Below are 15548 nucleotides of genomic sequence, written 5' to 3' on the forward strand. Positions count from 1 at the left end.
TTGTGGACACTAAACTACTTCAAAGTAAAACTTGGTTAAAATAGGGAACACTCTAAACTCTGTTCACTCCATTACAGAGTATTTTTGAATGACGGCTGAAAGTCTGAGGATCACACACTGAACAACTGATCCTGATGACGAATCTTGGTCGTTATGATTTCTTAACCCTTCCTCTGTCTTAGCGAGACCCTCAGGAGGAGCGTGACAGGTGTAAAGGTCAGAAGCATGGGGGTTGTCCCGTCAGACCGTCAGTTCCCGTAACCACACACACACACACACACACACACACACACACACACACACACACACACACACACACACACACGTTGGTGTTGCTATCTTTGTGGGGGCTTTCCATTGACTTCCATTCATTTCTACAGCCTAAACCTTACCTTTACCCTTTTCCTAACCCTAACCATCACATACCTAACCCTATCCCTATCCAAATCTCTATTCATACCTTAGCCCTAAATCTGACCCCTGACCCAAAAACAGGGTTTCCCCTTGTGGGGACCAGGCTCCGGTCCCCACGAGGAGCAATTGGTCCCCACAACGTAGTATATGTCAGGAAAATCGTCCCCACAAGGTATTACAAACAAACGCACGCACACACACACACACACACACACACACACACACACACACACACACACACACACACACACACACACACAAAAACCTCATAAAAGCGCACATGGGGTCAGTGTGACCCCACTGTACCGCACACAGAGTAAAACGTTAGTGGGGTCTAAATGACCCCGTCTTTAACCAAAGACTGAATCTATTGAACTGTTGCAAAAACTCTCATGAGGATGAAAATTCAAAGCATATAAACCAGAGCAGTACTAGGGGGCAATAATACATTAATCTGCTGTTTGCCAACAACTCATAAAACTGTAGGATAAAGAAAAGTTGAAAAGGAGAAATATGGATAAGTCCTCTTGGGAGATTTAATTGGTGTTTAGATACTTCTGCGATTTCACTGTTTGACTTTTCTGATTCTGAAAGTAATCTAGCAGATTTTTGGGTGTGCATATTCTTCAGTATAGGAAGAAATGAGGGAAATCGACACATAAAACATAATATACACATTATATACTATTAACTAATTGTTTTGATGGTAAGTTCATTCATTCATTCATTCAAAATTATTAATGGAATACAAAGGATTAAACACATGGACATTTGATGGAATGTAAACAAATGCTTCTTGAAATGTTTCTCTGGATTGTTGGTAGATATTCTCCATTTCCAAATTAAGTAAGGAATCACACGAATTAAAATTTATTTATTTACCAGTAAACACGTTTACAAGCAGACAAGTCATTATTTTGGCCAGTTTAGAGGCCAGATCTTCCTAACTTGAAATATGTTTTCTTGGTGCCAAAGGCGTGTTGCCAAGGAAGGACATGCAGATCACCCCCGATGAAGCAGCACACGCTCTCGTTCAGGAGAGCTCCTACTGTAGCTGCTAACTCCTCCACAAAGTGAATCAAAAGCGGAGGTGTAGATCAAGTAGATAGTTGGTGCATTCATTTTCAGATAACACCGATTTGCATGATTGAAGTGACTTTGGGGACGGTTTGAGGGCTGGTATCACGTCCGCCATCTGACACACCAACACACACATACACACAGTCACTGAAGTGCACAAGATACTTTAAATTCTAGCTTGAAAAGGTGTAGATAAAAAAAGACACCAGAATAGAATTGATGAAAATAAAAGAGGAAGAGAAGATTTAGTAGAAAATTTAGTTACGGTTTTTCTGAATAACTTCTTTGTCTAAATCTTTTAATATAATTTGATACTTCTGTGACTCATTTCTAACTTAAAAAGGACAGACCAAAGTGACTCTTCAGGTTTCAGAATATCTTTGTTCTTTTCCCAGTGATGGTTGTGGAAATGAAATCCCAGCTCTAAATCAAGCAAAAACCTCCGTAGCTGAAAGGTCCTTTTAAAATGATCACAGCTGTTAATCTGCCAAACAGAATAAATGGACTTCTACACAAAGTCACTATTCTATTGTTTGTAATTCTAAAAGGTGGGTCAGCTGCTACTGATTCAAATCAATTCAGTCTGGAGACACGTTACAAAAAATGTTGTTTCACACCTACATTCATTCCAATTGATTCTAGTTAAATATTGCACTGAGCATGACAGTGGAGAGGAAAAACTCCCCGTTAACGAGGGGCGCACCGATTCACTTTTTTCACTTCCGATAGTAATCTGAGGTTCAATACAGGCTGATTTGATACGATACAGAAAAACAGTTGAACTGACTTAAAATGTTTGTCTTTTAGAACGCAGACATAAATGTAGTGAATTACAAATGTATTTGATAACTCTGCACCAGTACAGCACACTGAAATACACCGGAAACCTCACAAGCTTGGACAATCATGTAAAAACAACATGACTTTGGTTTGTTCAGTCAGTGTGAATAGGAGTAGAACAGCCAATTTAAATAAATAAACTGAAACTGACTAAAACAATAGGTTGATTATTTTGGTCAAACATGTACAAATTAAGATTATTTCACAGGAAAAAAGATTTGGGAATTTTAAAAATAATATAAAATAAATAATAAAGACACTCAGAGCACAAAGCATAGAATTAAACTGAACAGATCTGCCCGTATGGATCTGGCACGTTGTCATGACACCTCAGTGTTTCAATATCAGAACCAATGCTGTCATTAAAATCGGACTGGTGACTCATAAGAACAGAGAAGAAAAAGAGAAACAGCAGAACTTTCTATGTTAAGGAAAAATATTTTTTTTTAATATTGCCATTGTTGGCTGAGTTACAGAGAGAAATATGTGTGTAACTCGGCCACACATATTTTTTGCCATGGAGTTTTTTGTCATGTGGAAATGTAAAAGTGTAAAGGACATTTGAACAGATATTGTGTGCTACAATCCATGACGCAGATGGTACAGTAATGTTTTAATGTTGTTTCTATCCAGTAGCCATCTGCATGGACCCACCGGTCCTCAGCAGCCGGAGCACATAATGCTCCAACAACGCATGAGCTTTTAAGATTCCTAGAGATTTAAAAATATAAAAGCTTTTCAGATCCATTTAATGCTTTAAATAAAGAAGAGCTCCACTTTCCAAATGTGTTCAGACAAAGGTGGCTAAAACACTCAGCTTCTCTTCTTCTACATTTAGTGTACAGCTTAATAGCGTGTTTTGTTCCCCTTAGTCTCTGATTTGCTTTATGTAAATATTACTGCAGTAGAATTAATAATAAAAACAGACATGCTAAAACTATGGCTAGAAATACAGTTGAGTTTAAATAACTAGTATGAAAGTATATATCTAAGAAAGTTGTTGAAAAGTGCAAACAAATATCCTAAATGTTATGCACAAGGATTATCTGGGCCATTAATGTCAGAGGGGTTTGAAAGAATAGTAGTAAAATTATATGACTGATAGGTGCTGAACTTTAGGGATTTCATTGGCTTCTTAAATGATTAGTTTGGATAAGTGAATTAACAGATTCTGACATGGATTCGGATATTCATTGAAAAATAAATAAAAAACAGGGCAAGTAACATCATACTGCAAGTTAACTAGACATATTTCAAAGGTTGTGTTCACAAATCAGATAAATCACTTCTGCTCACAGCCATCAGGATCTACAACGACTCTTTGGAGCTTTAGATAATATCAGTTACAACAACACTGACCTTTATTCATCCCAAATATTTTAAGATGAATAAAGTATTTTTGAATTTGAAAAAAAAAATTGTGTATTGGAAACAGAATTAATAATTTCTCATGCTCATTTTATATATATAAAAAATCTAGTAGTAAATTGTTAAATTATGGTGTTAAAACCGGTGTGTGTGTTTATCTATTTTTACACGCCAGTGTGTTATTGGCTACCTGTGTGTTGTTCCTCTACCTCTGAGACGTCTTGGTGAATGTGTTTCCCTATGAAAAGCGTCCCCCGACACTTAAAAAAGTACTTTTTCAAACGTTCAACTGGCTTAAAATCAAATCAAATCACGGAATGCATTTAAATGGAATGGTGACACAAGTTTCATCATTCACAATGAGCCATCTGGAGGTGAAGTATGACTGTGAAAGCAGAGAGACCTGCAGGCAGAGCCAGGCTCCCCAGAGGGCCCAAGCAGGCACTCAGCAGCCAAAGATAAACGACGCTTTGGGGAGTAGATGCTGTACTTTTTCACTTTGTTGTCATACAAGCAGAATCAAAATAATTTTCCTCAGCAGAGGTCACAGACACGTAGACGCATTTTGCACCGTAACTTTGATTTATCAGGTTCTTTAATTTTGGACGCTGCTAATGTTTTCCTTCCTTGATCATGCTTAAAAAGCAGAAGCCAGCGGCTGGGAAATGTGAATTTAAATGTGTAATCAAAGTCGGTACAAAGACAGCAGCCTAAAATTTACGCCATGGCGACAAATACATATGCACACTAAAGCTATATGTCACGTGAAAGTGAGACAAAAATCAGCTGTATTTTGACACTTCATAACATTTTACTTTAAGTGTGAATAAGTACTAAGTACATTTTCGCCCAAAACGATGTTACATTTAAAGTAATCTCACAAATGGTCGTTTTTTTTTGTTGTTTTTTTTTAATAACATTTGTCTGGGAGCATAAAGAGCTGTACCAAAACACAATAATAAAGAACTTTTAAAACTGACTTCCATTTCATGTAAAATTGTGTCTTGGGGAGAACTTACATTGTACAGCTTTCCAAAAGCTATGCTGTTACAACACAGTATTTTTACCTGAGGTTACCATGGTGATATAAGTCTGGTACTGGCCCGTCACTACAAATGACAGCCAAAATAATACCTGAAATAACAGGAAACCTTGCATCTCTGTTGTTTTTTGAGACTTTGGCAGGTTCATATGACCCACAGGCTAGTTTAGGAACTTCCCCCAGAACCGGGCGGCTCAGTGCATTTTTTACACTGAGTTAGTGTTTTAAACGTGTTTTCGGTCAGAACACCTTTTGGGCCCATTTCTTCCTATGTATATCTTCATTATCTGTCTTTGTATTTTTTTCTCATGAAGCACATTTTTGAACGTGACCTGATTTTGTCATTCCCACGGGGCTACGGGGTCACTGGGTTACCAGGCGGTAGAAGTAGGCTCCGCTTCTTCTAGGGTTCAATCATCAGACGCTCTCACAGGAGATCAGCAGTGAAGTGAGTCATTGTGTTTAGCCCCTGCTTGTGTAAACTGGACAACAGCTCCTCCATCATTGGCGCGTGTCCCGATGCCTGGGCACACAGCGGCTGACGAAGACAAACGGGCTTGTTACAACAAAGTCACAGCTGTGCCGTAAAGTCTCACCTGACACTGTTTCAAGAACACTTGACCCACATCTCCCTCTCCAGCTAAGCAGGGAACGTAACACTGCAGCAGAAACATGGCTGTATCTGCTATAGCCAGTCCTGTATATTCTATATATTTACAGAACTGGCTACTTAAAGACTATGGCACAGATAGTGTCTATAAGCCTCCTGGTGTTTATCTCTTTGGTTTTAAGGTTGACAGCTAATTTGTTCCTATATGACCTTGTACAGACCTTTTTTATTACTGAAAGGAAATAAAAAAGGTATTCCACCTTTTTCAAACCCATGCGGTACAGCAGTGGGGAGGACTTAGCCGGGCAGCTGCAGAAAATCACACTCACATGATTTTGGGTTGAGGAGGACGCGACAAAATTGTAGGAATTATTGTTAAACTAAAAATGTGCACTTTTTCTTCAAATAAAGGGTTTGCATATTTACAAAATATATCAGAGGTTAAGAATTTTCCATGCTAGCTTTGACATGCTGTGATGATTTCCTGAAGGCAGAATGTCAGAAAGAGCAGGAGTTTTTAAAGAGAGAGAGGCCTAATTTCAGGGGATTACATTTCAAAGTCAAATTTCTTTAAGTCATATTTGACGTATACAGCATTTTTATAACAATTAATGGTAAGATAAGTAACACATTATGCTATAAAATGATTCTCTGTGGCTGGTAAATATAATACTGCCCCTTTAAGTTATTTTGGGATTAAAGCACTGGAACTGTGAGTCAGGCTAAAATTTAGCAACTTATAAACTTGCTTGCAATTATAATTGTTATAAATAACAAAATAACCAGAGTAAAACAAAATAAAAAAAAAATAAATTATTGTCACATCGTCTTTGCCTAAAAGGGAAACAGGCACACATCATGTAAAAATAATATAGAGTAGCTTTCTGGATTACTGTGTCTTCATGTGTCTTTATGTGAAAACATTTCAGAGGTGGTTCAGGGCTGAGCAGTTGTCCGCGCTAGCATGCGTTCACAAACAACATCTATTAATACCCCTCCTCTGAGACACAGCCGGCTTACCAGCTCCCACCGCCTGCACACAGACCCCCAGGATGGCTGTAGACGCCGACGGCGGTGGCAGCAGCAAGACAACGCCTGCGATGGGGCAACAGGTGGGACCTGACCCGGGGTCAGCTCATATCAGACGTGCCATTTACAGCTCCGGCATCTGAGTTTGAACGACTGCCTTATGTTTTCACTCACCTCTGAAGCGGCCGCAATTACGCTTTCATTAAAATGAGAAATAAGAGTCGCTGCCGCCACTTCACAGAATGGTGAGGCGGCTTTTCTAACAAGCCGTGTTTCCACGGAGGAACGCGACAGACGCGGAAGATGATGAAGACGTCAGAGGTCGGCGGGGGAGCGCCGTCACTGTCTGTGGGCCTGCATGTGCGTCAGCGTAGCGGCGTTTCTCTGCTGCTACTCCTCCTGCTTTTGGTGGAGGTGCACCTGTGTGTCTGCTTTCAAGTGTGCGCCAGTCTGGGATTTCAAAGAGACAAACAGAAGACACTACCGAGCCTAGAGTAAAGAGCAAGCTCAATATCTCAACAGAGACAAACTGTTTTTTTTTCCTATGGAAGATTCTATAGTCTGTCTGCCATGGCTCTGTGAAATTTTTTATCATTGACTCGGTGGAGACAAAGTTATCCTGCACTTTATCCTATTGAAGAAATGCATGAATAAACTGTCTGAATGATCTCTGTCATTGTTAAATGGCTGGTATGATGCTTTGGGTTTATTTTAGCATCCAAGAGAAACATTACACTTGGAGGAGAGACGACTCGTCGCCTCCAGCTCTGCAGTCTGACCAAGGTCGCTTAGAGCTTGTGAAACATTCTTTGCGTTTGTTGAACCGTCTTTCTCAACCCTAAATTAAATCTGGCAGATAAATGAAAACCTGACAGAGAAACTGTTTCCTTTAAGTGTTGTGGAAAAAATCTGGCACAGATTTCTCTGACCTTTGCTTCTTTTTCTTTTCTTTTTTTTCTCAGTCCAAAATCTTTCAGTTATTTTCAAACAAATATTTTATCATATTTGTTTTAGGGACAAAATATATCAAATCATGCATTATTTTATCATGAATATCAGCTCCTGTTTTTGTACGTACATTACTGAAATGGCACTAAGAAAACGTCCATGGTCTTGTTGCTTATGTTTAATAAGATCTCCACAGCAGGATTTATCCAATTAAAGTCGGCACGGAGTAAGAAAAATAAACATTTCCAACTAAATCAACAAGCGTTTTGCTACGAACCGACAGAGGAAATGAGCTGCAGTAGAGTCGGCAGTTTGACCCTGCATGACTTTCATCAGAAAAACACAAAGCATGCCTGAGGAGTACGCTGAACTCTGGTTGGAGTTTACAATTTAGCATTCTGAGCAGCTAGCCCCTTGGCAGTTCTGTCGAAATCCCTTGCAATTTAGAGCGGCAAATATAAAAATCAGGCCTGCGTATGGCTCCTAAAAGGGATGATTGAAAGGCCTCTTTCTCATTCACACAATTAAAGCAGAATTGCAAAGGCAGACAGCTGGCTTTTTGAGAACTTGGAATCAATAGCACCAATAAACACGAGCCGTTCCTTCAAAAACAAACTGAATCAATCTGCCGCTCTGTGATAAACAGCTGAAGGGAGCCGTACAAATTTCTGTTTACACTAAGCTTCTCAGACAATCATGTTTAAATGGGAAGCTGTCAGAATTATTAATATTTCAGATTGCTAACTTAGAAAAGTGTTATGAGCTAAAATAAGAATCAAAAGCTGAGCAAGGTGGGGCTCATCGTTTTAAGTGCTGACATGAAAAGCTGTTATTTTTACCCCGCTGACTACCCAAGGATCAAAAAAAGAATAGCTTAAATGAGTCTTAGATTTTTCTCTCATTCAAAGGATGTGCTTAATTTTTCCTATCACTAGTCATTTAATCTGTAAATTTCTTTGTTCCTGTCTTCTGAGTTCCTGACTTTTTGCTCCCGTAAAAGAACTTCTCTCAGGAAACGTTCAGCACCTTAAAAGCTGCAGAAGGAGAATTGCAATTAAAATAAATGGTGTAGCCTCAGTCAGTTTCTACTTCTTTGTCCGGTTCAAACTGATTGCTTTTTCCTTTTTCACTGTGGGGAAAAACGTAAAACAGCTGCGAGATGCCTCCGTTTATCAAGCACAAAGCGCAACACACTCCCTGTCCCTGAATACAAACAAGCCGCTCCCGCGCGGGCTGTCAGCTGAAAAGTTATTAATGCTCTCTTGAGTGTCAGAAAAACTCCCACGCGGAGGAACTCACATCTTTTGGAAGTCGAACGTGGTATAATCGGGCCACTCGATGTAGCACACCACGCGGCCGGGCAGCTGGTACGTGGTGGAGTAGTAGTACTGGGGAAAGGCCAGGAGCAGAGCCAGAACCCAGATCACACCAACCACCACCTTGGTCTCCGTGGATGACATGCGCTGCTGCAGAGGGTGGATGATGGCCATGTACCTGCGGAAGCAAAGACAAATTACAATGGCTGTTGGCATTGTAACACTTGTCCATTTACAGAAGTGACTTATTTGGCAATCTTTTGCTTAGAGGAGCAGGTTTATTTGATGTTTCGCCCATTTGCAGTCACACCAACATAATGTGACTTCCAGTCGCCACCATGGCCAAATTTCATCCACTATAGCCATGTAGGCCATTTCTACAAACATTTGTGAAACAATGGGTCGTTCTTAAGAACTCGGTGGGTTTACTTCTGGTCCTGTGACGGAAGGAGACCCGTGCAATAAGTTGAGAAATTTCCTCGCTGCTAAGACAAACTTATTTCGGACAATGTAACACTCTCAACTTCATGGGAACAGTTCAGGGGGGCCCCATTCCAGTTCTGACGCAGCTGCACGTCACAAAGCCAGATCCGTAAAAACATGTAAAGTGTGTTTGATGGGGAAGGCCTTGATTAGTCAACACAAAGTTTTCACCTAAACCCAACTAGTTCATCTAATCCAACACCAATGTCTGACCTCACAAATGCTCTTCTGGATGAACAACCAAATATTTCCATGAACATGTGGAAAGCCATCACCAGGAGAGCTGAAGCTACTACAACTGAGAGTGGATCCTCAAATCAAACTCCGCTGATTAATAATGGGATGCCACTAAGTTCATTTGTGTGTGTGAAGGCAGCAAATACTTTCAGCAATGTAATGTAATAAAGAGCAAGTTGCCCTCTGGCTAAACAACATAAAACTGTGCAACCTAAAAAGACAACATCATAAAGAAATTTGCCGATGTCCAAATGTGGTTAAAAGGTGTTTTTTCCCCCACAATATTATCTAACAAACCTGACAGATCAACAGAACATGTATTTGTACACTGATTCAAAAGTACAAGTCGTATGTTGCTGCCTGCATGCAACAGAAACAGACATCACATTTGTCAGATTGTGTTTTAAAAGTATTATTTTCTGCTTTAGAATTATGCCCTAGTTTGTGTTGCTCCACATACAATTCTAATAAAAAACATTAGTTTGTTGTTATGCCGAGTTAAAATATGAAGCACTTTTAGGTGGTCAGGGAATGACCCAATTTTCATTTGTGCTCTCACAATCCAAGCTATACTTTCCAGTCATGAAACCCACTGTGGACACAACACGCTCTCTAAATTGTCATGAAAAATGTTCAAAGGCCCGAACGTCACCGCCTGCTTGAAAGCCAAACAATGTCTTCCAGAAGCCGGAGAATCCGTCTGCCTCCCTCACCTGGGACACAACCTTTACTCACCGTAAGACAATGTTATCTGCACCAACACATGGCTCATAGAAGACCGACTCAACGAATGTTTTCACACAGAAAATCCCTCAGCTTTCGAATTAGAGTGCAGTCTGTGAGAATGTATATATGAAATATATATATATGCAACATGCAGTGACTTGCAAACTTACGTATTTTGTCACATTACAACCGCAAACAACAAATTCCACTGGATTTTAATGTGAGAGACCGACACAAAGTGATATACCGTTGTAAAGTGAAAAGAAAATTATACATGATTCAAAACATTTTTTGCAAATGAAAAACTGTGAAAATTGCTGTGTGCAAAAATATCCAGCCCCCTTTTATCTCTGAGTGCAACCGATTGCTTTCAGAAGTCGCCTGCTAGTGACTTAAACTTCACAACTGTATACTGCTTTTTGTTACTCTGTCACATTAAATTCCAACAAAAATATTTCTGTTTGTGGTTGTAATGGGACAAAATGTGGAAAAGTTCAAGGGCCATGAATGTGAAGTGTAAAATATTTGACATTGAGGACAAAGAGCTACAGTTCTGTGTTTGGAATTGAACCATCTGGCTAAAGCCTCCATACCCACTGAACTTTTCACGTTTTACAACATATTTTATCAGATTTTTCATGAGTGTCAGCATCCTTGGGTTACTAAAAATCATAAATCTGATCGTTTCTGTGATGCAGACTTAACACGGTGGATAAAGACTTGCGGGATGATGGCATTTCCACTGTCTGGCTCTTAGACAGACTGCTGTTTCAGTTAAAAATAACAACTGTTTTACAAATATGAATTTTAATTTTCACTCTGAAGAAAATAACTTTTTCTCTCTCTCCGTAAAGGATCAAACACTATCCACCCTGGAGAGAAACCAACACCAGAGTTTAAAAAATAAATAAATAAATAGAAGGAAAATGTATCTGGCATATAACAGACTGTAAGAATTCTCATCAAATCAGTCCCAAATGGGCCAGAGCAATCATTTCACATATTCATAACTATGCTTCTAATCAGACAGACAATGGGGAGCATGAATAACTTATGACTGACCTGTTACATCATTATCAGTGAGCCTCACTGTAAAATTTCAGTAAAAACCCTGTTACTTTCAGGTAGCTGATTGCTTCTGCACTTTCTTCAGAAGAAAATAAGGAAATTATGAATGCATTGTTTATTAAAGGGAGAGAAATTTGATAATCAAAACAGTTCAACAATGCTGCATGATGTTTTTTATTTATTTATTTATTTATTTTTTGTTACCAGTAATATGTTTTGATTAACAGGCATTAAAAGTAGGCACTCCAAAGGCTAAGTGCAGTGTATTATCTTCTTGGAATGGAGCATCGTTTATCAGAGATATAATATTTTTGGATGCATTTTAACCCAAGTTTGTCAGTCAAACACCGCTGTGAGCCAAACAGGTCTATAATTAAAGTCCGGAGCCCACCAACAGCACGAATGAATCCGCTATGCAGACATTCTAATTACATCCGTCACACGTGGAGCTGCTTGGAATCAAAAGCTTCCTGCAGTCGTCTGAAATTTGGAGAGCGCATCGTTGCCTTTACTCTGCTTTGACTTCAAACAGAGCGGGCGGCCTTGTTGCTTTGCTGTTGCACAGGTGAGTCATGTAAGCAAGCTGGTGCTGTTTGAACCAAATGCACGCCTGCAGTGGACAGCTCAGATCATTAACACTCCTGCTGCTATGCAATCACTTTGCTTTTGGATTTACTAAATCACTGGAGCAACAGAAATAAACATTCAGTTCCACAATGAGCTGCGTTTTACTGAAAGGGGCAGGATTGTGTGTTTTCCAGGAATGTTGGACCATGTTATGGCACAGTCAAATATCTATGTTTCCTTCAGTTGTTAAAAAAAAAGCTCTATATGCATAAAAGATGAATTAAAGGAAATTCGACTTTGTAATTAACAATTTAAAAATAGGCTTAGTGCTCTAAAATCTGGTCCTAGTTAGTTTAATTCATTGTCAAGCAGAGCCTGAATTCAAAAAGGAATCATTTGCCTCAATCAACAAAGTTCTCATCTGAACGTACCACAGTAGTTAAAATATTAGAACACAAATTGCTATCATGTTCGATTAAAAATAAAGCCCATAGAATCATTATCAAACAATATAAAAAAGTAGCAACATAACTGCTCTGCCGCTCTGTAAACTGGAGCAAAATTAGAGGAGGCTATTCAAATGTTAAGCTGGCCATAAAAAATGCTGCCAACGCTCTCACAGAGATGAAACTTACACTGCACTAACCTCTGGCATGATTTCATGTCTCTGTTTATATTCAGATTTTGTCACATAATGAGAGGACGCTGACAGCAAACAGATAAAGTTTAATTGGAGGCAGCACAGCCTTATCTTTGCTGTTCTGATGCTTTGCTGAGCACAGCAGGAGTTTGATGAGTTACTATGATAATATGACTCTGTTATCATAGTTATCATCTGTTTCTGCCACTCTGAACATAAGTGGGTTGTGCATTAAAGTGATTTAGTAAAATAATCTGCTTTTTTTTAAATAGGTTTTACTATATAGAAATGTTGCATTGTCACTTCATACGTGCAAATCCTGCCTCCCTCCTTCCCCCATCTACATGACGGAGGGCAAGAAGTTCCTCACCGACGATGACTAGCATTGGTTTTAGCTGTCAAGATGTCAACATAACTCGCTAAATCTTAAATGTACGCCTGTGATGTAAGAGAAAAAGGTTCACAGTGCTTTTCTACTATGGCAACTACATAAAAAGTTTTAATTAAAGAACAAAGCAGCGAGGGAACGTAGGTCAATTATGCTAGTTTGACTTTGGAAAATGTAACATGTGGATGTGCTGCAGAATTTGGTGTGTTTCTGTTCAGTTAGAAAATTTTAAAAAAGGCGACCTAAGCACCAAGTTTCTGACAGATCATCAGTAGGGCAGGGGTTTAAGTTAACTAATCAGCCACCACTGTGTTAGCTTAGCTAATAGCAGCGGTAGCTAATCTACCACAGCAATCCCTCATTAATAATCGCAAAATAAACATTAAGTCTAACAATATTGCACTTTAGTGAACCAAGTGTATTGTTCTTTGTGTGGGACATATTTACCTGCTTTTTGGTGTTGGTCCTAACATATTAGCAGGTTTGTTGTCAGTTGCTATAGCAATAAGTCTGCGTGTAGCGTAACTGACACAGAGAGAAAGAAAAAAGAATACAAGAGGTTTTGAGTAGTTCTTCAACACTTTTGAATTCATTGCACTAAATTAATAATACCTATATCTCCACGTTACATTCAGTTAATGGAATTGTTCTACTGTGGTTATGAATGGCGTGTCAAATAATAGTGTTTTTTTTGCCCCCCAGTATAGTACGCATGCGCAAAATATCCAGATGTAAGATGCAACGTGTCTATAGTGGTGCTTGTGAAAAATGAATTCTTGCTGTAGGAACAATTCTTTAAAAAATAGAATTTATCATTTTCTGTTTGGTTCTTGTTTCCTTTTATTGTTTTCTAAACCTCGAATCCAAGCTCCTGAGTTGACACTTTGTTTGGCACGGCCTATACTAAGTTTTGTTTGCCAGTTGGCACACATCTTTGCTACATTAGTCGTTGCATCTCTTGGTATTTGTGCTTGCCAAACCAAGTATTTCTTTTCTGCTTTATTCTTCTCTCCAGCTCTGTTTCCACCCCGAGTGTTTTAGGTAATAAAGTTTGTAATTTCCTCATCCATCTGCTTCCTGCCCATGAGTCCACATTTGGGTCCTCTCCACTCCTTCCTCACAGTTTGGAATAAAGCAAACAGGTGGTAGCAGGCTTAAAACTGCTGCATTCAGACAATACGCTGGAGGAATTTTATCTTGTGAAAGGTGAGAATAAAAACACACGGTAAATGGTAAATGGACTGAACTTATATAGCTTGACCACTCCAAGCTCTTTATGCTAGAGTCACATTCACCCATTCACACTCACAAACGCTCATGCATTCACACACCGATACACAGATTACATAGCTGTATCATTCAAGTCAGATTGTTTTGTGTCTATATACACATAAAATATTTACAGATTTTGGAACGCACCTTCACTACTAAAACTCCTTTTCTGCTCGTTCATTCAACCAAATTCTTCACTGCACTCTGTGCATTTTTATTAAATTTGATTATTATATGTCCAACTTTCTTGGAGTATTTTTAGCTTCATCCAAGACTAAAGTCTACAAAAATCTAGCATCAAGAAGTGCTCTTAGTAGATTCTGCACAGTAAAGTCAAAATCTTCAGAACTCATTTATTTTTGCTTTGTTAAACTTGCACCCAATTATAAGATTAACTACTGGCAAGAATTAGTTAGAATTTTGTCATTGACATCACTTTGAGTTGTTGCACAAACATGTGGGGAAAGTAAAGTTACAGAACTACGAGGACTCGCTAACACATGCCAGGTTTGCATTGAAATGAATCTGTTTTTATGAAAAATTGTTTTAATATGTATTTGGACATTAGTTATATAATCATATCAGAACATACAATACCTTACTACTGCACTTACCTCTTCAGCATTTCACATTTTCTCACTTTACACCATAAACTGAAAAGAATTTTATATTAATGACTGACCAACACAATGTAGTATAAGTGAAGGAAAATTATAGTTGTTTTTCAAACATTTTTACTAATAAACATGTGAAACTGCCTTTACAGGTAAACTTAAGAACTAATTTAATCTCGATATAAATTCAGATGTTCCATAAAATCAATGTTCAAACCTGGTAATGACATGCCCCAAAATATGCAACAAAATATTGATACCGAGTTCAAATGTGCTGTCTTGTGTTGGTTTTTCAAATAAAATTCTAGCAAAATACATCAAACTTTGCAGGTGTAGCACGATGAAACGTGAAAAGGCTCAAGGGGGGATGAATTTTGCAAAGCACTTTGTGTCATTTAGTAAATCTTCCCGGTGCTAAACAAATTCTCTCAGAACTTGGCATGTATGCTGTTAAAACATGTGCCATTATTTTCAATAAGTGATCTCTTGGTACAAAGCTTTGCCTGGTGTTAGCTCAGTCACAGCATCATTACATCCAAAAGCATTACAGGAGCAAGATTCTGTATTCTCCAGACAATGTGCTACAATGTTACTTTCAGCTGTTTTAAAAATGATAAATTTATATCCAACATGACTTAAGAGAAATTTGACTCTGCAATTTAATTCCTTGAAATGGGCCTCTGTCTCTTTAAGAAGCTCCTGCTCTTTTTCAACACGTTGCCTTCAGCACATCATCACAACAACATTTCTCCATTCTGCCTTTAACGTTTTTACCAGCGTTTCACTGAGAAGTGATTGGTATGATGAAAAGGCGGCGCTCGGTGAAACCAAGCACCTCCGACTGGTTGCCACGGGAGATTAAAGGATTTCTTAAACATGCATGAAAGAATCAAAGCAACACTCCAG

The 15548-nt window shown here is 38.8% G+C and overlaps 1 protein-coding gene across 2 annotated transcripts in view; it reads right to left on the bottom strand.

Annotated features, from left to right (window-relative positions):
* Window positions 1-15548, bottom strand: part of tacr1a (tachykinin receptor 1a) — a 52585-nt gene that overhangs the window by 12991 nt on the left and 24046 nt on the right. For both annotated transcript variants that reach the window (XM_015019385.1, XM_015019384.1), the window contains one exon: window positions 8631-8825. In XM_015019385.1, coding sequence (XP_014874871.1) covers window positions 8631-8825 — 195 coding nt within the window. The remainder of the gene's footprint in view (window positions 1-8630; window positions 8826-15548) is intronic.

This window comes from Poecilia latipinna, unplaced genomic scaffold (assembly GCF_001443285.1).
Source record: "Poecilia latipinna isolate Pla-1442-1.1 unplaced genomic scaffold, P_latipinna-1.0 Scaffold2424, whole genome shotgun sequence".
NCBI classification, from domain to species: domain Eukaryota; kingdom Metazoa; phylum Chordata; class Actinopteri; order Cyprinodontiformes; family Poeciliidae; genus Poecilia; species Poecilia latipinna.